The sequence below is a fragment of the Piliocolobus tephrosceles genome, chromosome 5 (genome assembly GCF_002776525.5).
Source record: "Piliocolobus tephrosceles isolate RC106 chromosome 5, ASM277652v3, whole genome shotgun sequence".
NCBI classification, from domain to species: Eukaryota; Metazoa; Chordata; class Mammalia; order Primates; family Cercopithecidae; genus Piliocolobus; species Piliocolobus tephrosceles.
In genome coordinates this window covers 72,976,541-73,003,098 of record NC_045438.1, presented here as the reverse complement: position 1 = coordinate 73,003,098, position 26,558 = coordinate 72,976,541, and the positions used below count along the sequence as shown (strand labels likewise).

The following is a 26,558-nucleotide window of genomic DNA, read 5'->3' as shown; positions in this document are numbered from 1 at the left end:
AACTTTCACAGTTATTAAATATATACCTTGTTAAGTACTAGAAATTCAAGATGATTCAGTAATAACTGCATATCACTTATATTTGGGAAGATAAAATATGTACATTTTTCCTTTAAACTTTACTTTGTTGGAAAGCAAATGAGTTGTTAAATATGTGCTGGATTTGGATTCAAATATTAAATTCAAGAATTTCAGGTTATTTGGACATACTTCTGTATACAGTTCCTTAACTGTTTTATGGTGCTTTTTTTAAGTAGAAAGGATTCTTTTAAAACTCAGTTAAAAAATTTAGTTATGGCACATGGACACAGGGAGGGGAACACCACACACTGGGGCCTGTCAGGGGGTTGGGGGCTAGGGGAGGGATAGCATTAGGAGAAATACCTAATGTAGTGACGGCTTGATGGGTGCAGTAAACCACCATGGTACATGTATACCTATGTAACAAAACTGCATGTTCTTCACATGTACCCCAGAACTTAAAGTATATAAAAAAAATGAGTTATGGCTCGGGCATGATGGCTCATGCCTGTAATCCCAGCACTTTGGGAGGCTGAGGTGGATGGATCACCTGAGGTCAGGAGTTTAAGACCAGCCTGGCCAACATGGTGAAACCGGGTCTCTACTAAAAATACAAAAATTAGTTGCGCGTGGTGGCGGGCGCCTGTAATCCCAGCTACTTATGAGGCTAAGGTGGGAGAATCGCTTGCACTTGGGAGGCAGAGGTGCAGTGAGCCTAGCTATGAGGTAGCGCCACTGTGCTCCAGCTCGGGGGTGACACAGCAAGACTCTATCTCAAAAGAAATAAAAATAAAAATAAAAAAAATAGCAAAGCATGGTGGTGCATGCCTGTAGTCCCAGCTACTCAGAAGGCTGAGGTGTGAAGATTGCTTCAGTCCTGAAGGTTGAGGCTGCAATAAGCCATGATCACGCTACCACAATCTAGCCTGGGCAACGGAGTGAGACCCTATCTCAAAACAAAAACAAATTACAGCATATATATAAAAAATTTTTTTTTGTACAATGAAATGAATATGCATACCCTAATTATACAACAAAGATTGAGGAACTTAAACTCCTCGATCACATAGTATCTTGACAAAACTTTTTATTCATAGAATCCCTTGCAAGTAGCTATTAGATGAAATAACAAAAACTTTTGATCAAGGTTTTAGCCCTTTTTATTGACCTTCTTTTCTTCATGATTCTCTCTCAAAGGATAAATGATATATTTCTTATATTTGAAAACATCAGATGTCCAAGCCATATTACTATAGTCCTCAGAAACAATTCATTTCCTCAGCTCTTCATGCACAGCTGGATTGGTGCACGCATTAGCTTGGAGCTCTTCTGTTTCTCCCTTGAAAGCAAACTCAGCAGACATTGGGTGTTCCTGGACCCCGGATTTCACAGCATGAGCTGCATAGTTAAGGCTGGTATTTTCACTCCAATGCCAGTAACCTGAGAAGGGGTTATAGAGCATTCCTACCACTGTTTGAACTGACAGACCATCTGAAAAAAAAATCAGAAAGAGTAGATTTAATAAATATTTTCCTTCCTATTTCCAAGAGTTTCATGCAACTCTCTGCATTAAAAATGCTGAGAATACACTAAATGGATAGGAAAAGAAGAAGAAGAAGAAAAAGGATTCCTAATTTAATCGGCAAATGTACTTTGTAACTAAGCACTAACCACAATTTAGTGCAGAACTTCAGTAAGTCGCAATTAGGACACATACTCCAAAGCAGTCTGCCTGGATTCAAATCACAGCTTGAGTATCTATTATATGGTGACCACGGGCAAGCCACTTAACTTTCTAAATCTCAGTTTTCTTACATGTACAGAACTTGTATCACAGAACTGTTAGAATTAGATGAGCTATGTGTGTAAACTAGCACAATGCTTGGAGTTTGGTAAGTACTCAATAAATGTTAGCTGTTATTAAAAAATATGTGCCAACAGGAGATTGTCCCCATAACGCATCTTGAAAACATTTTTTCCTACTTTATTTTCTTTCTTTTTTTTTTTATTTTTTGTGAGACAGAGTTTCACTCTGTTGCCCAGACTGGAGTGCAGTGGTACAATCTTGACTCACTGCAACCTCCATCTCCTGATTTCAAGTGATTCTCCTGCCTCAGACTCTCAAGTAGCTGGGATTACAGGCATGCGCCACCACATCTGGCTAATTTTCGTATTTTTAGTAGAGACAGGGTTTCGCCACATTGGCCAGGCTGGTCTCGAACTCCTGACCTCAAATAATCTGCCTGCCTCGGCCTCCCAAAATGCTGGGATTACAGGTATGAGCCACTGCACGTGGCCTTAGTTTATTTTCAACAAAGTTACTCACAGAAATCTTTAGAATTTACTACATTGCTATGTACTGATAATATTCCAGGCAAAATCAAGTTTACTGATAGACTTACATGAAAAAAAAAAAAAACATAAGAAATATAGGAGTCTAAGTACTCAGTAGGAATACCAAATGCCAAATAAATGAACTGACAAGCACTATTACTTGACCGGAATTCATCACATAAATCGAGAGCTCACTCTGCGTAAAGCACAGCTAGGCATTTTAGAGAGTACAAAAAGGAGACATAGTCTTGCCTTCAAGTAGCTTACAGGCCATAAAAGGATGAAAAAAAAACTCCAAAATAACCATGAAGTCATGCTATAAGTCATATAAAATACATAAAAAAGTGATACTGAAGTTCAAAATATATGTAACTGTGGTGGAATCAGGAAAAATAATATGTAAGATAAGCTGATACAAGCAGGGCTCAATAGGGCAGACTGAGAAATGTGTAAATAACAGACATTTGTGTCTCTTTCTTAAACAAGTGAGGACTAAACAGCCAAAAAGTATTCATTGATCATCTGTTATCTGCTTGGCCCTGGGTTAGGGGGTGACAGGTAAAAAAGAAGTAGTATCTACTACTTAATCCTAACTTCAACGAGTTTATGACCTAGTTGAGAAGATAAAACCAACATCCAAACACATAGTGGCCTATTTTATTAAGTGCTAGGCTAAGTGTGTAATAATTACTGGCATATTAAAAGTTCAGTTAGGCCTGGAAAATTGGAAAAAATTCTCTTAGTACTTACTTGATTCCAGAATGCTCTCTAGTGTTTCAGGTGAAACAAACTTCTCCCATGTATGAGTACCTTTTGGTACAATACCTGCAATTTGCTCTGAAAAAACAATTCCCAAGGCATAGGAAAGCTGTGTTTTGTTGATTGTAGTAATGAATAAAGAACCACTGGGCTAAAAGAAATGAAATTATATAGAAGTAAAATGTAAAAGGTTAAGTGTTTCAATTAAGTAGAAGCTAAGTTTCCCCCTCCCTCCTCCTTTCTTCCAAATAATCTGAGTGCCGTTAAAATATATATGTATGAATAAAATACAATTCAGCAAAAGAGCAGTTTTTCTTCTCTTGGGAAGTTCACTATAAAAGGCATTTTAGATGTACTCAGTGAGAATATACAACAGTGCTTACAACTCTCAAGACCATACATAATTATGATTTATATTTATATATTCTTTTGTACATACCAAACACTTTACAATAAAAACGAGATCAGGCTGCGCTTCCTTGTTACATGTCCACATTCACATTCTAACATATGTCAAAACAGTTTTCATTGTAAGGGCTGAGCCTGTCTTAACTTGTTTGTTACAGCACAGAGCTATACGTCTTGTGCAGGGAAGTACTACCATTAAGTGTTCTCTCACTAAAACATTAATGATTAGGTTTGAACATTTTTTGTTTTTATTTCATTTTTATAAAAAATATAAAGAATGGCCGGCCATGATGGCTTATACCTGTATTCCCAGCACTTTGAGAGGCTAAGGCGGGCAGCTCACTTGAGATCAGGAGTTTGAGACCAGCCTGGCCAACATGGTGAGACCCCCATCTCTACTAAAAATATAAAAATAAGCTGGGCATGGTGGCAAGTGCCTGTATTCCTAGCTACTCAGGAAGCTGAGGCAGGAGAATCACTTGAACACAGGAGGTGGAGGTTGAAGTGATATATATTTATATAAAGAGAACAACACAAGCACTGGGATGAATGCAAAGGACTTACAGGACTATTCAGTGTGCCATTTTATTTTATTTTATTTTTGAGACGGAGTCTTGCTCTGTCGCCAAGGGTAGAGTGCAGTGGTACAATATCAGCTTACTGCCACCTCCGCCTCCCAGGTTCAAGTGATTCTCCTGCCTCAGCCTCCCAAGTAGCTGGGATTATAGGTGGCTGTCACCACGCCTGGCTAACATTTGTATTTTTAGTAGAGACAGGGTTTCATCATCTTGGCCGGTCAGGCTGGTCCCGAACTCCTGACCTCATGATCCACCTGCCTCGGCCTCCCAAAGTGCTGGGATTACAGGTGTGAGCCACTGCGCCCGGCCTCAGTCTGCCACTTTATAGTAAATGTATTTATGGTGTTTCCTATGTTGCCTCACAAATGGCAAGGATATTAATGTCCCCTCTCTCTTTTATACATTCTCATTAGCCTGATCGGGAAAAAATGCCAAAGATTCCATCCAAAATAATTATATTACTATACACATATAGAAAGAAAGAGAGAAAGAAAGGGGAGTTGGGAGAAAGAGATAATATATCTTAGATACCACTCTAAGCCAAAAATAAAAAAGACAAGAGGGGGCCCTGAAATACTGGAGCATGCCTTTAAATTAAAAACAAACATATCCTACACTATATTATCACACATTTTAACTTTCCTCTGTAAAGCTCCAGTATTCTAAAATATCTTTTTTTCCTTTAGTGGCATGATCATAGCTCACTGCGACCTCAAACTCTAAAATATCTTAAGAATCACTTATAGGCCAGGCATGGTGGCTCATGCCTATAATTCTAGTGCTGAGGCAGGATGATAGCTTGAGACCAGGAGTTCAAGACAAGCCTGGTCAACATAGCGAGACCCCCATCTCTACAAAAAGTGTATTTAAAAAAACTGTCAGGCATGGTGCTGAGCACCTGTAGACATAGCTATTTGGGAGGCTCAGGCAGAAGGATCACTTGAGTCCAGGAGTTTGAGGTTATAGTGAGCTATGATGGTGCCACTGCACTCTAGCCTGGGTGACAAAGGAAGACTCTGTCTCTGAAAGAAAAAAAAAAAAAAAGTCACTTATGAATATCTAATCTGTGTTCTACAAACTCATGCTCTAAGGAAATGGTGGTAAGCAATAGTCATTTTCAAAACATAGGCTTTCCATTAAAGCAAAAATTAGTTTTAAACCCTGCAATGCCAGCATCCCTCATATGTGTCAAAGAACCTCCATTCATACACACTGACTGACATATAAAACAAGAATTAACAATCAATTAAGAAGTTTTATTTGGACAATAGGAGATAAGCCTAGTAAAACTCTACTTAAGAAGAAACAAGGGCTAGGCACAGTAGCTCATGCCTGTAATCCTAGCACTTTGGGAGGCTGAAGCGGCAAGATCCCTTGAGCCCAGGATTTTGAGACTGGCCTGGGCAACATAGGGAGACCCTGTCTCTACAAAAAAGTAAAATATAAAATTAAAAATTAAAATTAGCTGGACATGGTGTCATGCACCTGTGGTCCCAGCTACTTGGAAGGCTGAGATGGGAGCATGGCTTGAGCCCAAGAAATGGCTGCAGTGAGCAGTGATCTTGCCAGGACACTCTAGCCTGGGTGACACAGTAAGACCTTGTCAAGAAAAAAGAGGAAACACCAAGAAACTGTCACGAATTGAAGAAGACTAAGGAGAAATGACAACTAAATACATGCAGGAATCTGGTTTGGATCCTGTAACAGCAAACTGATATTAGCAAAAAAATAAAAAAATAAAATAAAAAATAAAAAATAAAATTTAACAAGCTCTGTAGTGTACTTAATAAGTATAATGCTGATGTTAATTTCTTAGTTTTGAGAACAGTACCATGGGTTATATATAGGGCTAGAACTATAATGAGGCAAGTGAGGCTTCTAGGGCACAGAATTGAAATAAGCAACCCCTTTCAGGGTGTACAAGTGGAGGGTCAGCACCTGAGAAGGGCTGTCTCCTGCAATTTCATGCCCCAGATGCCTCACTTGACTCATCCTAGTTCCTACCCTTATGATGTGAGATGTTAACCTAAGGGGAAGACAGGTGAAAGGCACACTGTACTATCTTTGTAATTTTGCTATAAATTTAAAATTACTTAAAAATAACATTTTTTTAAAAAAAGCTCTATTTCGGTAAGAGCTAAGCATTTCATTCTTTTAGCTTTTGACTTTAGGTTGTCACCTCCTAAATATGTGAACAACAGAGTCAGTATAGTAATAATAATACTTCAGGGGGATTTATTAAAAGAAAACTTAGGCCGGGCGCGGTGGCTCAAACCTGTAATCCCAGCACTTTGGGAGGCCGAGATGGGCGGATCACGAGGTCAGGAGATCGAGACCATCCTGGCTAACACGGTGAAACCCCGTCTCTATTAAAAAAATACAAAAAACTAGCCAGGCGTGGTGGCCGCCGCCTGTAGTCCCAGCTACTTGGGAGGCTGAGGCAGGAGAATGGCGTAAACCTGGGAGGCGGAGCTTGCAGTGAGCTGAGATCCGGCCACTGCACTCCAGCCTGGGCGACAGAGCGAGACTCCATCTCAAAAAAAAAAAAGAAAACTTAGAACCACATTCGGAGAATGAAGTCTGTCGCAAATTATACTATATAAGCATAGTAAGTAGTGGAGAGAACCAAACTTGGAGTCAAATGGTCTGGCCTTAAGCCCCACTTAAATGCCTAGTGACCTCTGACTTCTCACAAATCCTGAGTCCTCGTAGGAGAAAGGATATGATGACAATACCTGCCTTTCCTTCCTCACCTAGTTGTAGGTAAGATCAAGTGAGATCATATTTATGAAATATTCTTTTATAAGCTATAAACTATTATGCATTTACCCCGTACAGAATTTTTTATGTTATTTAAACTTATAATAATTATTTTTATTGATTTTTAAGTATTCATCCAAATCAATTTCTTTCTTTCTTTTTTTTTTTTGAGACAGAGTTTCACTCTTGTTGCCCAGGCACAATCTCAGCTCACTGCAACCTCTGCCTCCCAGGTTCAAGTGATTCTCCTGCCTCAGCCTCCCGAAAAGCTGGGATTACAGGCATGCGCCACTACACCCAGCTAATTTTGTATTTTTAGTAGACACAGGGTTTCTCCATGTTGGTCAGACTGGTCTTGAACTCCCGACCTCAGGTGATCCACCCGCCTCCGCCTCCCAGAGTGCTGGGATTACAGGTGTGAGCCACTATGCCCGGCCTCAAATCAATGTCTTATAATTGTCATTCAATATCTGTTAAGTATTTAACCCTGACTACACCAATGGAAAAATACTGCTATAAGTGTATGGTTTTCCAGTGTTCAGCACCAATATTTTTCTTTTCTTTTTTTTTTTTCTTTTTGGAGACAGGGTCTCACTCTGTTGCCCAGGCTGGAGTACAGTGACGCAATTTCGTCTTACTGCAACCTCCACCTCCTGGGTTCAAGGGATTCTTGTGCCTCAGCCTCCTAAGTATCTGGGATTATAGGCGTGCACCAACATGTCCAGTTAACTTTTTCTATTTTTAATAGAGACGGGGTTTCACCATGTTACCCAGGCTAATCTGGAACTCCTGGCCTCAAGTGATCTGCCCATCTTGGCCTCCCAAAGTGCTAGGATTACAGGCATAAGCCACTATATCCAACCAGCACCAACATTTTTCAAGATCCCTGGACATCCAATATACTAACAGGGCACAGGAAGACCCTGGTAGTAAGGGAAAACCGAGGGGTAGAAGAAATCTTCAGCAGAGATGCTATCCCCTTATCCAGGCTTCCTGGTTTCTTCTCTACTGTACCTTGCCTGCTGGACTGCTAATGCATTATGGACCATTTTATTGCTATAGATACATATACATACACTCAGAAGAAGAAACCAAGAGGTAAACTCCATAAGCCTTACTTTTAACACTTGACAGCAGCACTGTAAAAATGTTTCTAGATCAATCACATGTTCTACAACTTCAGAAGCTACCACAGCATCAAATGTTTCTGCAGTCTCTTCCACAATCTCTTCCAGGGAACACACTCTGTACTCTATTCTCTTATCCAGGACTGGATCAAATGATTTATGGCACTGTGCTGTTTTAATGTTCTCATCCACAGGATCGATTCCAATAACTGAAGCCCCAAGCCGCCCTAGAGGCTAATGGCATAAAAAACTGTTACCCTCAGGAAGAAAATAGAACATATGTTAGCAATAAAAAGCTTATCAAAAATGAAACAAGATTAACCATGAGGTGATAAATACTGGACATCATTTATGGATACATGGAAATTCATATACATTTTCTCTAGTTTGTACACATTTGAAATGTTCCACAAACACTTAAAGGTGAGAAGAACAATGAAAACAACAAAAAACTGATTAAAAAAAAAAAACTACTCGAAGACAGTGAAAAAATTTTGTCTATGTACTCTAGATACATTTACTTGCATATAGTACAGTATTAACATATTTAAAGTGCAATAAATGTAACAAGCCATTGAAAAAACAGCAATCATTTTTGAAATATTCAAATTTTCTAAAGAACAATCTTTTCTCAAAAGTTTTTCTGACTAGAAATGATTTTTCATAACTAATTCTTCTCTCAGCTTTTGTATTTAGTCATTTCCCATGACATGCCCAAGTTTTTAAACACAGGTTGGTCAGGCACGGTGGCTCATGCCTACAATCCCAGCAGTTTGAGAGGCTGAGGTGGGTGGATTACCTGAGGTCAGGAGTTCAAGACCAGCCTGGCCAACATGGTGAAACCCTGTCTCTACTAAAAATTAGCCGGGCATGGTGGCGGGAGCCTGTAATCCCAGCTAGTCAGGAGGCTGAGGCAGGAGAATCGCTTGAACCTGGGAGGCGGAGGTTGCAGTGAGCTGAGATGGTGCCATTGCACTCCAACCTGGGCAACAAGAGTCAAACTCTGTCTCAAAAAAAAGATTAAAAGCAACATTACGGATTTTTTTTTTTTTTTTGACAGAGTCTCTCTTTGTTGCCCAGGCTGGAGTGCAGTGGTGCGATCTCAGCTCACTGCAACCTCTGCCTCCCGGGTTCAAGCGATTCTCCTGCCTCAGCCTCCTGAGTAGCTGGGATTACAGGTGCCGGCTACCACGCCCAGCTAATTTTTGTATTTTTAGTAGAGACAGGGTTTCGCCATGTTGGCCAGGCTGGTCTCGAACTCCTGACCTCAGGTGATCCACCCACCCCAGCCTCCCAACATGCATTTCTTTTTTTAATGAATAATATTATTTGTTGAAAGAATAAATGAGGCAAAAGTCTACTTCTTAATTTTTTTCCCCCAGTTAAAAATGGCAGGAAAGCTATCACTTACTTCAGTTAACAGCCCACCACCACAGCCAACGTCAAGAATCTTCATCCCAAACAAAGGTTTTCCTGGCTGGTGATTAGGAATTGTTTTCAGAAGATTGTCTCTTTTTTAAAAAATTCAAAACATACCAAAACAAATAATTAATTTTATCAATGAAAAGTCACAAATGTATGCAGTTTCAAGGAAATATTAACCTCCATTTAAATACATTATTTATATTTTTTGATAAACAGATCTTTCAACATTAAGCAACATTTAATTTACAAAACATTTTCAATAATAAAAAGCAGGAGGCTTAAAGGTCTGAAATAATCTAGTAGTAATTATGACTTAATTATTGTTTTAGTAATAATATAAGGAAAAATTTTTGAAATAATCTAGATTAACCTAATTTCAATTGCTTGAGATATCATGACACATGTTTTGACTTTGCTGTCAATACTTGCTAGACCCATTTCATGTCAGCAGCAAATAGGTTATTTTACAGAGCTTAGAAAAAGCAGATGGGAGACCTATATTTTCAGAATTTGTCTATATTCCCTTTGAAATAAAATGTCTTTTAATCTTCTCAATGAGTGGTGCTTTCATGTATGACCATGTAAACCGGCATCTAAATCAAGTAAACTTACTTCTAAGATAATCACAGTAATACTTTACCTATACAAACATATGTATACACACATATACACACAAGTATATATACACCTAACAGTATATAGAGAGAGGATTATGCCTAAATTTTAATTATACTTATATTAAAATAAATATTATTCATAATGAGGATATCTTAAGATATCTTCTATTACCATTAAAATTAATTGAATTCTAAGAATAACATGGATAAGTGGTTAAGTAGATCATTCTGGAAAGTTATACAGAAAAGACCCATTTCAAATGAAGTCCGTTCCATTCTTTAAACAGCAGCTAAAATGACTCCTTTACATCATAATTTAGATCATACCACTTTCCTTTGATGGGTTCTAATTATGCTCAAAATAAAATCTAAACTTTTAACCATAGCTTGCACTGCCCTGGGTTATTATGTGATGTCTAGTTAAAGGTGTCTCAGCAGTTTGAATAGAGTAATTCTCAAACTTGGTATACATCAGAATCATGTAAAAAGTTTGCTTAAAATGGAGTGCTGACCCCTCCCCAGAGCAGTAGGTCCCTGATGACACCTGATAATTTGCATTTCTAATGAGTTCCTAGGGGAACTAATGTCACTGTCCAGGGCCTACACTTGAGAACCAGTGTTCTAGCTTACAAGAATGACATTTCTGTTTTTCTTTGCTTTATGATTTGTTGCAGTGATCCACAAAGTCAGTGGTATTAAAGGATGCCAGTGTTTCTCTTTTTGCTACATTGATTCTGGATGAACCAACAAAAACCAACCAGGAAGTTCCTTGAGGGCAAAGTCTGAGTCAGATATTCTGTGTCTGTCACAGTGCTTTGCCCAAAATTGTTTGATGAATACATAAATGGACAGAAGAACAAATGAACAATTTCTTAAATGTAAGCCCTGATGAACTCTTGCCTTTTCTTAACTCCCACAGCAACCTATAAGTTCCCAAAGCACATAGATTATGTTTCATTCATCTTAAGAGTCTTTTACAGTCTAGTCCCTGAGCTCTGTATGAGGTAAGTTCTCAAAAAATATTGTTGAATCAAACTTTACCACAACTGCCTAAGTCAGTTTCGCCACTGTAGGTCTGTAGTTATAAAATGGCCTTGGGCCAGGCACAGTGGCTCATGCCTGTAATCCTAGCACTTTGGAAGGCTGAGGCGGGTGGATCACCTGAGGTCAGGAGCTTGAGATCAGCCTGGCCAACATAGTGAAACCCTGTCTCTACAAAAAATACAAAAATTAGCTGGGCATGGTAGCAGATGCCTGTAATCCCAGCTACTCAGGAGGCTGAGGCAGGAGAATCACTTGAACCCAGGAGGTGGAGGTTGCAGTGAGCCAAGATCATGACATTGCACTCCTGCCTGGGTGACAAAAGTGAGACTCCATCTTAAAATTAAATAAATAAATAAATAAATAAATAAATAAAATAATAAAATAAAATAATATGGCCTTGATGCCGTAAGACCCTAGTTTGCTTTTATAAGAACTTAATTGTAATTAACTTGATAATGTACAAATAGGCTTCAAATTAAGCTATGAAAGCAGCCTAGACCTTGCATGATATTATTAAAAATTAATGGTTTCAAACAGTGGTAATTGAAAAGAATCTCCCTAATTTCCAAAGCAAACTTAATGTGCAGCATTTTTAACTAGGTATAAACTAAGAGAAAAAGGAATGTGAAATATGAATTCTTTAAAAGTTCCATTTAAAAAGACTTCGAGTTTCTGGAATGTTACCTAATAAATGGCACCCTCAGGTCATTCATGGAATGAAGAGGTGCATATACTCCTTGCTCATCCCACCATTTGTGAGCCAGGGCCAAGAAGGTTTTTACCTCCCCGCTGTCGACAGTGGTTTGGGAAGTACTGTACAGTCTCGCCCAAGGGTACCTAAGAGGTGAAAACGAAGAACCAGGCAAATACTGCTGTTTTGAAGAAATGTTTAACATGGGATATATCATGTAGAAAGATAGTCTTATTTATAATTTATTATATTCTAAATCTGTATATTGCTAAATATTGATGCTTTAAAACCAAGTTTTCTTATAATCACACTGCTTATAAATATATATAGTCACAGATAAAACAAAATTACTTTCCAAGTAAGTTTCAATTCAAAACAGAACTTTATAAAACTTAGCCTTCTGGGTTATATCTAATAATAATAACAACAATAATAATAATAATAGCTGGTTGGGCGTGGTGGCTCACGTCTGTAATCCCAGCACTTTGGGAGGCCGAAAGGGGCAGATCAAGAGGTCAGGAGTCTGAGACCAGCCTGACCAACATGGTGAAACCCATCTCTACTAAAAATACAAAAATTAGCTGGGCATTGTGGTGTGTACCTCTAATCCCAGCTACCCAGGAGGCTGAGGCAGAAGAATCGCTTGAATCCGGGAGGTGGAGGTTGCAGCAAGCCGAGACTGCGCCGCTGCACTCCAACCTGGGCAACAGAGCGAGACTCTGTCTCTAAATAAATAAATAAATAAATAAATGCTACCATTTATTGAGCACTTATTAAATTCCAGGTATTGTTTAAGAGTTCCACATATATTACCTCACGTAATCCTTCCAACACCTCTGCAAGGTGGGTACTATTATTATCTCTATTTTACAGATAAGAAAAGGGAGGCTCAGAGAGATTAAGTAAATGGTGGGGCCGGGATTTGAACACAGGTACCTCCATCTTCTCTGCTCCATTTCTACTGCCACAATTCTAACCCAAGCACCCATCATCTCTTGCCTGAACTACTGTCCTAGCCTTCTAACTGGTAGCTGCTTCCTACCTCATCCCTTTCCAATCTGTTCTCCATGATGCATCTAGAGTGATTGTTCCAAAATACAAATCTGATTGTTATTTTCCTGAATAAAATGCTTCCATATCTTCCCAGTGCCATTAGAAAAAAAGACCAAAATTCCTTAGCATAGTTTACAAAGCTCTGAATTATTTCGTGCTCAGTTTCCACCGTTTCCAAACTCACTTCCTTCTATTCTCCTCATCCTTCCCATTCCAGCCACATGGGTCCTTTTTCAGTTCTTTGGACTGGTCATGCACGCTCTTTCCTCAGGCACTTCACATAGGTTAGTTGTTCCCTCTGCCTGGAACATTCTTCCCACCTCCTTCCTTTCCTCTCCCAAACACCTAATTAATTCCTTCTCATCCTTCAGATCTTAGTTTCAATTAAATGTTATCTAAGAATCTTCCCTGATCTGCTGCACATGGTGGCTCACATCTGTAAACCCAGCATTTTGGGAGGCTGAGGCAGGTGGATCACCTGAGGTCAGGAGTTCCAGATTAGCCTGGCAAACATGGTGAAACCCTGTCTCTACTAAAAATACAAAAATTAGCCAGGTGTGGTGGCAGGTGCCTGTAATCTCAGCTACTTGGGAGGCTAAGGCATGAGAATTGCTTGAACCAGGGAGGTAGAGGCTACAGTGAGCTGAGATCATGCCACTACACTCCAGCCTGGGTGAAAGAGCAAGACTCTGTCTCAAAAAAATAAATAAATAAATAAATAAATAAATAAATAAATAAATAAATAAATAAATAAATAAATAAATATCTTCCCTGATCCTCAAAACTGGGTCATGTTCCCCTCATCCCCCATCCCCCTATTTTAACTCCTATAACACTTTGTACTTCTTCATGGGGCTGTGTGATTATCTGATCGATCATGTCTGTCTTCCACTAGACCACAAGCACTATGAAGGCAAGGCATGGACTGTCTTCCTTACCATTTTATTCTTAGTGACTAGTACAGTTCCTGGAACATGGTGCTCAGGAAGCACTTGGTAAATGAATAATCTGAAGGAAAAGTATATAATTTGCCTAAAATTTTATTTAATTAAATGGGATCAAACAGGAATAAAGAGGGATTAGACACTACACTGACTTCCATGTAGTAGTATATAGTATAGAAAAATCCTTCAAAGGGCTGCTCGGGTAAAAGATAATAAGGATGTTAACTTAGAAAAAGTAATGCCATTCACATTTTTATTATGTTTTTTTTAGCCACATAACGAGAGCATACTCTATATTCATTACTTTTTTTTCTCTTGAGATTTAAATGTCATTCCTCTTCAATATTATCTTAGGAATATTAGCCCCCTTGTCCATGCTTCATGCAAAGCCTCAGTAATCAAGGACTAATTTACAATAGATAACAGTAGGTGATTGCTCATTTGACTAAGAATGATTTCATATAAACCCAATCTCAAAGGGGCTCATTTACAAGAAGGAGGAACAAGCACTTAGAAAACAGAGTTCAAGGCTGCGCGCGGTGGCTCATGCCTGTAATCTCAGCACTTTGGGGGCCGAGGCGGGTGGATCACTTGAGATCAGGAGTTCAAGACCAGCCTAGCCAATATGGTGAAACTCCTTCTCTACTAAAAATATGAAATTAGCCGGGTGTGGTGGCGCATGCCTGTAATCCCAGCTACTTGGGGGGCTGAGGCAGGAGAACTGCTTGAACCCGGAAGGCGGAGGTTGCAGTGAGCCAAGATTGTGCCATTGCACTCCAGCCTGGGCAACAAGAGCGAGACTCTGTTTCAAAAAAAAAAAAAAAAATTAGCTGGCCATGGTGGCAGGCGCCTGTAATCCCATTGACTTGGGAGGCTGAGGCAGGAGAATCGCTTGAAGCCAGGAGGCGGAGGTTGCAGTGAGCTGAGATCGCACCATTGTACTCCAGCCTGGGCAATAGGAGCCTCCGCCTCAAAAACAAACAAACAAACAAACAGAGTTCAAGTATTAATGCTATGCAATATTTTCACAAGGTTAAAAGTTGGCTTATAAAATACAAATATAGAAAGATATTACTTTCATTCAATTTTACTACCTTAGCCACCTTATCATATTTATGCAGCACCCAAATCATTTATGATTTCTAAAAATTTTAAAATATTGTATTAGGTATTATAAGTAATATTTATGATTTTAAGCACTGCATTGTTTGTGTCTTGTCATAAGGACATTATAAGGAAATAAAAATTCTTCTCTAAGTAATAGTCTTATATTGAAAACAAAAGCTATCTCTGAATCTGAATGAAGGTTATTTATTGTCTCTATACTATATTATTCTATTACCGTTTCTGTGGGTTTGAAACTCCCCAAATTTAAAAAGTATTAGAAAATAAATTAGTTGAGACTACTTAAATAAACACAAGCTACTTTAATCAAACCACATGAACTATTACATACTGACTGGGTTTATTAAATACTAAAAACCTATTGCAAATAATTACGTGAATATTTGCCACGGTAATAATAAACTCACCTGAAACTCTTTATTCTGTTCAGACAGGAAAAGGTCGTCCTGTAGGATTTGAACATGGTTCTGTATTCATTGAAAACCCCTGGTTTAATCTGTAGCATCCAACTGAGCTGGTTCTTCACATAAACTGAAAAAAAAAAAAAAATTAAATATCTACAGAAAAGCATTGCACAGTAAGAATCCCTCATATGCATGTAATTGAAGATTTTATTTTATTTTATTATTTATTTTGTTTTAGAGTCTTGCTCTGCCACCCAGGTTGGAGTGTAATGGCACAGTCACGGCTTACTGCAGCCTCTACCTCCTGGGCTCAAGCAATCCTCCCACCTCAGCTTCCCAAGTAGTGGGGACTACTACAGGCACATGCCACCATGCCCAGCTAATTTTCGTTGTTATTGTCATTGTTGAGATGGGGTCTCCCTATGTTGCTCAGGCTGGTCTGAAACTCCTGGGCTCAAGGGATACTCCTGCCTCAGCCTCCCAAAGTGCTGGGATTCACCGGGCCTGGACAAAATTTTATTTTATATAGTAATGCTATGTTACATTACAATTGATAAACAAAGGGTTTTTGTTTGTTTTTTACTTAAGATTTTACCTAAAAAGTAAAATAAAGGTCTTACATTCTGGTATCTAACTCTAACCCAGACATTTCTAAAATTATTAGCCAAAACAAGGTAATGCATGTTTATAAAGTTTTTCATGCCATTAGTTTTTACATCTACATTATGTACATAAAATGACAGGAATGATATTCAAATATAAAATGTTATGTTTTAAACTAGGATAATATTAATTCTGAAATTATTTGTCAAAATTAGTTCAAATTCTGTCAATTCCATATTAGCTACATGAAATGAATTTTTTACATATGCTCAACACCCTTTACAGAGGAAAAAAAAAAAGTGTGTGTATATATAACCTAAAATAAACATTCACCCAGTCTATATGCTCAACTTACACAGGGGCTGCTTTATGAGCCAGTAGCTGTGTTGCAGAACACTCAGTTGTTCAATAAACGTTCAGACAAAGTAGACTTTACAGCAAAGAAAGTACTAGAAACAAAGAGGGGCATTACATCACAATAAAAGGGATAATCCACCAAGAAGAAAAAGCAATACTGTATGCACCAGCAAGGGGCAGTGGCTCATGCTTGTAATCCCAGCGCTTTGGGAGGCTGAGGCAAGCAGATCATCTGACGTCACGAGTTCAAGACCAGCCTGGTCAACATGGTGAAACACCATCTCTATCAAAAATACAAAAATTAGCCAGGCATGGTGGCGTGTGCCTGTAATCCCAGCTATCCGGGAGGCTGAGGCAGGAGAATCACAGGAACCCGGGAGGCAGAGGCTGCAGTGAGCTGAGATTGAGCCACTATATTCCAGCCTGGGCAATGGAGCAAGACTCTGTCTTGAAAAAACTGTGTATACCACAAACAACAGAATTTCAAAACACATAAAGACTCATAGAAATGAAATGAGAAACAAACAAATCCACAATTAAAAGTTGGAGACTTCAACACTCCTCTCTCAGTAATTGATAGAACCACTGGATAGAAAACCAGCAGGGATAAAGAAGAACTGAACAAGACCATTATTCGATACAATCTACTTAAAATGTGTAAAACACTTTCCCGAAACAATAAGATACACGTTATTTCAAGCATGCACGGAACATTCATAAAGATAGACCATGTCCTGAGACACAAAACAAATCTTCACAACTTTAAGTGAAATCACAGAAACTATATTTTTGACTGTAACAGGATCAAATAAATAATAGAAAAATAATAGTAAAAAGCAAAACACTTGGAAATTAAACAACATACTTCTAAACAATCCATAAGTCAAAGACAAGTGTCAGGGATATTTTAAAAATTGAAGTAAATGAAAATAAATATACTACATATAAAAATTGGTGGATATAACTAAAGGAGTACTGAGAGGGCAATTTATATCACTAAAATAATAGTATTGAAAAGGAAGAAAGGGCCAGGCATGGTGGCTCACACCTGTAATCCCAGCACTTTGGGCACTTTGGTAGGCCGAGGCAAGCAGATCACATGAGATCAGGAGTTCAAGACCAGCCTGGCTAACATAGTAAAACCCTGTCTCTACCAAAAATACAAAACTTAGCTGGAGATGGTGGTACACACCTGTAGTCCCAGCTACCTGGGAGGCTGAGACAGAAGAATCACTTGAACCTGGGAGATGGAGGTTGCAGTGAGCCAAGACTGCGCCACTGCACTCCAACCTGGGTAATGGAGTAAGACTCTGTCTCCAAAAAAAAAAAAGAAAAGAAAAGAAAAAAGAAAAGTAAGAAAGGCCTCTAATCAACAATCTAAGTTTCCACCTCAAGAACTAGAAAAGGAGAGCAAAATAAACATAAAGCAAGAAAGCGGAAATCAGAAAATGATAAACATAGAAACCAGCCAGATGAGGGGGCTCACATCTATAAACCCAGAGCTTTGGGAGGCCATGGCAAGTGGATCACTTGAGGTCAGGAGTTCGAGACCAGGCTGGTCAACATGATGAAAGCCTATCTCTGCTAAAAATACAAAAATTAGCCAGGCATGGTGGCACATGCCTGTAATCCCAGTGACTCTGGAGGCTGAGGCACAAGAACCGCTTGAACCTGGGAGGCAGAGGTTGCAGTGAGCCGAGAGTGCCTCTGCACTCCAGCGTAGGTGACAGAGTGAGACTCTGCCTCAAAAAACAAACAAACAAACAAACAAATAAATAAGAAAATCAATGACATTGAAAACAAAACAAAGCCATAGAAAATACATCAAATCTGAAATTAATTCACTGCAAAAACCAATAAAATTCATAAGCCTCCAGCAAGGCTGACAAAGAAAAGATGTAAATCACCAATATCAAGAAATAAAGAAAGGATATTACTATAGACCTCATAGATATTAAAAGGTTGACAAGAGAATATTACAAATAACTCTACATTCAGAAGTTCTACAATTTAGACAAAATGGACTAATTCCATAAAACCCACAAACTACCAAAATTCATATAGGATAAAATAGAGAGCCTGAATAACTGATAACTACTAAAGAAATTGGATTCATGGTTAGAAACCTGAAAAACAAATCTCCAGTCTTGGATGGCTTCGCTGGTGAATTCTACTAAACACTTAAAGAGATAACAACCAATTCTACTTAATCTCCTAAAAAAATAGAAGGGTAAGGAATACTTCCCAGGCCATTTTATGAAGCCAACATTACTCTGATACAAAAATCAAAGAGTACAGCAAAGACTACAGACCAATGCGTCTCAGGAACAGACACAAAAATTCTTAGCAAATATTAGCACAATATAATTCAGCAACATATAAATAGAACAATACAGCACAACCACGTGAGATTTATTCCAGGTATGCAACACTAGTTCAACATTTAAAAACTCAGTTAATATAATTGACCATATTAACAACAACAAAAAAGTAACACACCAGGCGGGGTAGCTCACACCTATAGTTCCAGCACTTTGGGAGGCTGAAGAGTCAAGATTGTTTGAGCCCAGGAGTTCGAGACAAGTCTGGGCAACATAGTGAGACCCTATCTCTACAGAAAAGCTTTAAAAATTAGCCAGGTATAGTGGTGTGCATCCATGGTCCTTGCTACTGAGGAGACTGAGATGGGAAGACTGTTTGAGCCTGGGAGGCAGAGGCTGCAGTGAGCCATGATTGCACCACTGCACTCCAGCCTGGGAGACAGAGCAATACTGTTTCAAAAAACAAACAAGCGAAAACCAAAAACCAAAACAAAACAAATACCAAACATAATCATGTTGATTGATACAAAGTATTTAACAAAATCCATATCCATTATGATTAAAAACTTTTGGCAAACTAAGAATGAACGGGAAATTATTTTACAAAACAGCTATAAAAACCTATAGCTCACGTAGTACTTAATGGTGAAAGACTAAGCCCTTTCCCCCTAAAATCAGAAACAAGGTAAACACATCCATTCTCACAACTCTTACTCAACATAGTACTGAAAGTCTTATTCAGTGCAATGAGGCAAGAAAAGGAAATAAAAGGCATATAGAATGTTAAGGAAGAAATTAAACTGTCCCTATTGTCTATATAGAAAATCCTAAGAAATCTTTAAAAGGCCCCTGGAACTAATAAGTGAATTCAGAAAGGTCAAAGATTAAAGGCCGGGCATGGTAGCTCACACCTGTAATCCCAGCACTTTGGGAGGCCGAGTTGGGCAGATCACCTGAGGTCGGGAGTTCGAGACCAGCCTGACCAACGTGGAGAACTCCTGTCTCTATTAAAAATACCAAATGAGCCGGGCATAGTGGTGCATGCCTGTAATCCCAGCTACTCGGGAGGTTGAGGCAGGACAATTGCTTGAACCCAGGAGGCAGAGGTTGTAATGAGTAGAGGTCGCGCCATTGCACTCCAGCCTGGGCAAGAAGAGCGGAATTCCATCTCAAAAAAAAAAAAAAAAAGAAAGGTCAAAGATTACAAAGGTAACACAAAAAAGTCAGTCTTGTTTCTATATATTAACAGTGAACAAGTGGAAGGCAAAATTCAAAATGTAAAATGTCTTATCATTTTAAATCATTCCAAAAAAATTTTCGTTATTGCATAAATCAAACAAAAACATGTACAGAATCTATATGCTTAAAATTAAACAACACTGATGAAATAAATCAAAGAATAAACGTGAGACATATTGGAAAATTCAACATAGTAAAAACATCAGTTTTCCCCAAACTGACCTATACATTTAATATAATTCCTATCAAAATCTCAATAGCCTTTTTTTTTTTGGTAGACACAGACATACTGACTTTAAAATTGATATGGAAAGGCAAAATAGGCCAGGTGCGGTGGCTCACGCCTGTAATCCCAGCACTTTGGGAGGCTGAGGCAGGTGGATCACTTGAGGTAAGGAGGTTGAGACTAGTCTGGCCAACATGGTGAAACCTCGTCTCTACTAAAAATAAAAAAATTAGCCAGGCGTGGTGGTGGGCACCTGTAATAATGAGCTACTTAGAGGGCTGAGGCAGGAGAATTGCTTGAACCCAGGAGGCAGAGGTTGCAGTGAGCCGAGATCACACCATTACACTCTAGTATGGGTGACAAGAACGAAACTCCGTCTCAAAAACTAAATAAGTAAATAAACAAAAACCTTACCTATACACGCACACACACACACACATCCTCGCTGTCTCCCACAATGAGTGCATGTACTGGTGGCATAAACCAAATAAGGTCTGTAGTGGAGTCAATTATACTAAAGTTGATTTCCCGGCTTCAACAATGTGCTATGGATGGTATCACCAAGGAACTGGGTGAATAGGATATGGAAATTCTCTCTGTGTGTTTGGGGTTCTTGTTTTGTTTTGTTTTTTGGGGGAACAGGGTGTCACTCTGTCGCCCAAATGGGACTGAAGAGGCATGATCTCAGCTCACTGCAATCGCCGCCTTCCAGTTTCAAGTGATTCTCCCACCTCAGCCTCCCAAGTAACTGGGACTACAGGCGCACACGCCACCATGCCTGGCTAACTTTTTGTATTTTTAGTAGAGACAGGCTTTCACCATGTTGGCCAGCCTGATCTCAAACTCCTGACTTCAAGTGATCCATCTGCCTTGGCCTCCCAAAGTGTTGGGATTACAGGCATGAGCCACCGCACCCAGCCTCTCTGTGCTATTTTTGCCATTTCTTGTGTTTGAAATTATTTCAAAATCAAAAATTTTAAAAATCAGAAAGTACAAAAGGGTACAGTACAAAGTATCTCTCCTACTCCTGACTGTAGCTATCTAGTTTCTCTCCCTACAAACAACCAATCTTACTAGATTTGTATGTAAGATTCCAGAGGCATTTTATACATAAACAATCATTTTAAAGTATCAGTTTCTCTCATTTTATATAAAATGTAGCATAATACACTCATTCTTCTGAATGTTTTTCCTCACCTACCAACATATCTTGGAAATTATTTCACGTTTTTTAAAAGGCTATGTGCTAATTCATTGTGTGGCTATATTATTTAACGAGTTCCCTAATAATGGGCATTTGGGTAATTATCAACACTATGAGATTAGGGCCGGGTGTGCACCTGTAGTCCCAGTTACTCGGGAGCCTGGGGCACAAGAATCACTTGAACCTGGGAGGTGGAGATTGCAGTGGGCGAGCTCACGCCACTGCACTCCAGCCTGGGCAAAAGAGTGAGACTCCATCTCAAAATAACAACAACAACAACAACTAGAGATTAAATGACATAGGTTTTTTTCATTTCATATGTGTTTCAGAGTCCCTGTAGGTAAAATCTCAAGAATGATGTCAAAGGGTATGTGCATTTGTAAATCTGTAATTGCCACTAAATAGATGTTGAACCAATTTACCATCCTTTGGGTAATATATGAGAGTGTCTCATGTTGGTTTTCCCACACTGTCACCCATAAAATGTGTTAACCTTTTTTTTTTTTGAGACAGAGTCTCGCTCTGTCACCCAGGCTGGAGTGCAGGGGAGTGATCTTGGCTCACTGCAAGCTCCACCTCCCGGGTTCACGCTGTTCTCCTGCCTCAGCCTCCCGAGTAGCTAGGACTACGTGCACCCGCCACCACGCCTGGCTAATTTTTTGTATTTTTAGTAGAGACGGGGTTTCACTGTGTTAGCCAGGATGGTCTCGATCTCCTGACCTTGTGATCTACCTGCCTTGGCCTCCCAAAATGCTGGGACTACAGGCCTGAGCCACAGCACCCAGCCTATGTTAAACATTTTTATGTTTGCTAATCAAATATATGAAAATGATATCTTAGTGTAGTTTTAATTAGTTTGTTTTTGTTTTTGAGACAGGGTCTCACTCTGTCACCTGGGCTGGAGTGCAGTGGCACAACCTCTGCTCACTACAACCTCCGCCAACATTGCCCAAGCGATCCTCCCACCTCGGCCTCCCGAGTAGCTGGGACTATAAACTTGGGCCCCCATGCCCAGCTAATGTAGTTTCAATCTATCATGAGTGAGGTTAAGCATCTTTTCTTATGTTTAATGGTCATTTATATTTCACATTTTGTCTTTTTGTGGTCTCTGCACGCTTCTCTCCTGAGTTTATATTTATTTGGTTTTATTTTTTAATCAGCCCTTCACAGTCCATCCCAAATCCATTACAATGTTCTTTTTTAATAAAGTTCATGTGTCTAGGCTTTTGCTCATTTTATTTATTTATTTATTTACTTATGAAACAGGGTCCAGCTGTGTTGCCCAGGCTGGAGTGCAGTGGTGGGTTCATGACTCACTGTAGCCTCTACCTCCCGGGCTCAAGTAATCCTCCTACCTCAGCCTATCCAGTAGCGAGATCCACAGGAGCACACACCACCATGCCCAGCTAAATTTTGTGTTTTTTTTTTTTTTGTAGAGACAGGGTTTTGCTATGCTGCCCGGGGTGGTTTCAAACTGCTCAGCTCAAGCGATCCACCTACCTCGGCCTCCCAAAGTGCTGGGATTAAAGGTGCTTGGCCTGGCTTTTGTTCATTTTATTTCCTTTTCCACCAACTCTATCTGGACTACCTTTTAAGACCCAGTTAAAATATCACCTGCTGTATGACTTTAGGTCGATAGATGAAATATTATTAAAGAATAAAGTTTAACTATATAAACTGTGATACATAGATAAGGACATATAAGGTATTACTATTATGAAACTAAGCCTTAGAAATTTTAACAATATCTGCCTTCTACGGACAGACAACTCCTGATCTCTCTCTTACCTCCTCTATTTCTGGAAAATGAATCCCTAAGTTATCAGTATTGCTACAATTCTCAAGAGTTTTAAAAACCACCTTAGACCAGATGCAGTGGCTCAATGCCTGTAATCCAAACACATTGGGAGACCAAGGTGGGTGGAATGCTTGAGCCCAGGAATTCAAGGCCAGCCTAGACAATGTGGTGAAACACCTTCTCTACTAAAAATATAAAAATTAGCCGTGCATTGTGGTGCCTGCCTGTAGTTCCAGCTACTTGGGAGGCTGAGGTGGGAGGACCGATTGAGCCAGGGAGGCCAAGGCTGCCATGAACTGTGGTCATGCCACTGCACTCTAGCCTGGGGTACAGAGCAAGACCTTGTCTCAAAAAAATAATTAATTAATCTAAAAAGTAAAAATAAAAACAACTCTACCATCTTACCACAACTGAAAGAGAGTAATTGAGTTTGTATTTAAACAGAATGCTACCAATTCCTTCTCTACCTTGAATCTGTGATCATCCTGGTATTTGAGATTTTAAAGGAATGGGAAAAGGTTTTTTTCATTTTATTTATTGAAAAGTCATTTATTCAGCATCCACCAGGCACCATGCTGATGGTGAATAAAACAGGTAACAGATTTTTACCCTGCCAATACTTTATTTCCAGCAATCATAATTTATTGTCTGGATTACTCTAAGGTCTTCCTGGGCCTAGGCTTGCCTGCTTCCGTCCCACTTTCTATGTAGACAGCTGTGAAGACAGCTATATAGACAGCTGCCAAGTGTTATTTCCTAAACATAAATCTGCTCATGTTGCTTCTTCGGTAATTTCCACTGTCCGCAGGATAGTCTACCTCAGGAGGTGTATGTGGCCTTTCATGAATGTGTCATGGACAAAAAGGCCTCATGCCTCATTCCTTGCCACCCCGCCTTTACCTCCTGCCCTCCACCTACAAATTTTACTTTTCAAGGAACCCTTTGCGGTTTCTCACAAACTTTCTCACAGATTCTCAAGCTGATCCTTTCCCCTTTCCAACTGCTCTTTTTTTTCTTTTGAGACAGAGTCTCACTCTGTTGCTCAGGCTGGAGTGCAATAGCATGATCTTGGCTTACTGCAACCTCTGCCTCCCAGGTTCAAGCGATTCTCCTGCCTCAGCCTCCCGAGTAGCTGGAATCACAGGCGCCCACTGCCACGCCCGGCTAATTTTGTATTTTTAGTAGAGATGGGGTTTCGCCATGTTGGCCAGGCTGGTCTCGAACACCTGACCTCAAGTGAGTTGCCTGCCTTGGCCAACTGCTTCTAAAACTGACCACTTCCTTCAAGATTTCGCTAAATATCCCATTCAAGAAGTTTCCTTGATCCCAATTATGGATTAGAGGCTCCCTCTATGTTCACCCCTCAAAAACTGGAACTACGTTTACTGTATCTTTTCTAAATTTTTGATTATAAAAGACACATACGTTTACTTTAAAAAAGTTCATTAAAAGATAAGCATATAAAGGATAAAACGATAGAAAATCACCTACTCTACCACAGGCAATCACTGCAAACTTTATATATCTCCACCTATAACTCCAAGTTCATTATACATACTGATTTGTAACTTTTTTTTGTTTTTGGCTTCTTCCAGGAAACAATGAAACTTTACTTTCTTAACACTATATCTTATTATTTTTCCATGTGGATACAAATAGATTTAAATCATTTTTATTGGCTGTACTATTTTTCCACTGTATGATAGTACCAACTAATAACCTTTATTAATGGGCGGTTAGATTCCCCATTTTTTTGTTCATTATATCCTGATCTTAGGTCTATCCTAACATTTTTAAAGAGATCCTTGCGGTGTCATTCATTTTTAAATTCCCAGTGCTCATAACAGTGTCTGGCATACAGTATTTGTTAAGAGTTCCATGTAAAAGATGAGCTTAAGTTTCTACTTAACACTGAGAGTTCGAAAATCAGACTGTCTACAAGCACCGAGCAGTGCGTTATTTTCTTGATTTCATTTGCAAATACAGTCTGTTGAATTAACCTATTAATCAAAAAGTAGTACAGCTGCCTTAAATTCTTTCTGAAAAAACAGCAAGCTTTGTGCAAACAAAACACAGATACAAAGCTATGCATAACTACGAGGCGCGAGTTACTCCTGCCCCGACAAAGGAAAGATGCAGGACCTTCAAGACCGCAGCACACGCAGAGTGGGTCTCCGGCTCCTGGGGTAAGAAGCTCAGCCACTAGAGACCCGCGGCCTGCGCTTTTCCAGACAGGACCACTGGTACTGAGTTCTTTACCCCGGCGTCCGCCAAGGGGACTATGCCAGGTTTACAATGGAGAGAGCTGGGACCAGGGCCAAGCCTCAGGTTTCGCGCTGACCCCTCGCGAGCTCCAGCTACAACCCACCGCCCCACCCCCAGCGCATGCGCAGAGCCGCGAGCCCGCGCAATGGACTGCATGCGAGGGACCTCCGCACACACTCACCCGCCGAGGAAATTAGAGGACGTGCAGCTTTTGTATTACGGCCTCCAGGCCCCAGCACTCTTAAAAACCAACCCACCGAGGAGCCCAGCTTACCGCCGCCCCACATCGCGACAAACGATCCCACCTCTTTTCCGGTCCCTCCCGAAAAAAGATCCCCAACATAAAGGTTCCGAGATCCACTTTCGCCCTCTGCAACCGACTTTTTTTTTTCTCTCCTTTGCAGAGTCTGTTCCGTTGCCCAGGCTGGAGTACAGTCCCTGATCTGGGATCACTGCAATCTCCGCCACCCGGGTTCAAGCGATTCTCCATGTTGGCTGGTCTCGAATTCCTGACCTCCTCAGGTGATCCACCCGCCTTGGCCTCCCAAAGTGCTGGGATTACAGGCGTGAGCCATCGCGCCCGGCCTGCAGCCAATTTTCATGATTGTATTGAGTGTTGTGTATGTATGGCTATACTTTCACGCTCATCTAGCAAACTACATGCAATGAAACTGTTAAGATATTTTTACTATCATAAACAACTTTGAAGAGCCTTTATTTCTATAAGACCACCTGAAACCTCATGTTCGAAGTTGACCTTAATCATTAATCAGGCCATTACTTTGTGCTGTGTGATCTTTTATTGCCATGTAGCTCTATTTCACACTTAACAGATGTCTCTTCAAGGACTTTTATATTCCTGTAAGACGCTGACCCTAATGCTAAGAATCGCAAGAGTATGGGAGCATTTCTTCCTCAAGGGAAGAATTCTTTCTCCTTTCAAGGCACTCAAATATCAGATGGCCAGAAGGCCAAATGTAAAACTTATTTTCTGCAAATGACTATTATCCTGTACCGGGTACATACATCACGTAGTAGGCGTTTGTGGCTCCGTCTAGGCAAACTTCATTTAGAGCTAGGAACAGTGATCAGTAACATTCTACCTCTATATGCACAAAAAGTCCTTCTTTGGGGTAAGAACAATGACAAATCTCCAACATTGAAGGCAAAAAAATATTCTGTATTTTCAACAGGCAGGGTCAAATTGGTAAAGAGTTCTTTCAATTAGTGAAATTTACCATTCAGGAATAGGGTT

At 39.7% G+C, this 26,558-nt stretch overlaps 1 protein-coding gene across 3 annotated transcripts; it reads right to left on the bottom strand.

Moving 5' to 3' along the window:
- Positions 1–1,091: 1,091 nt before the first annotated feature.
- COQ3 (coenzyme Q3, methyltransferase) lies at positions 1,092–26,558 on the bottom strand. Of its 3 annotated transcripts, none has more exons than XM_023205893.2 (7): positions 25,578–26,557; positions 15,294–15,417; positions 11,758–11,910; positions 9,399–9,498; positions 7,979–8,221; positions 3,106–3,265; positions 1,092–1,512 (listed from the first exon to the last, which is right to left on the bottom strand). In XM_023205893.2, exons 1-7 carry the CDS (start codon positions 25,588–25,590, stop codon positions 1,292–1,294), a joined length of 1,014 nt encoding a protein of 337 aa, XP_023061661.1. In that variant the 5' UTR covers positions 25,591–26,557; the 3' UTR covers positions 1,092–1,291. The 3 variants fall into 3 exon arrangements, with proteins under 3 accessions (XP_023061661.1, XP_023061660.1, XP_023061662.1); XM_023205892.2 differs by having other exon boundaries at positions 25,485–26,556; XM_023205894.2 differs by lacking the exon at positions 11,758–11,910 and having other exon boundaries at positions 25,485–26,558.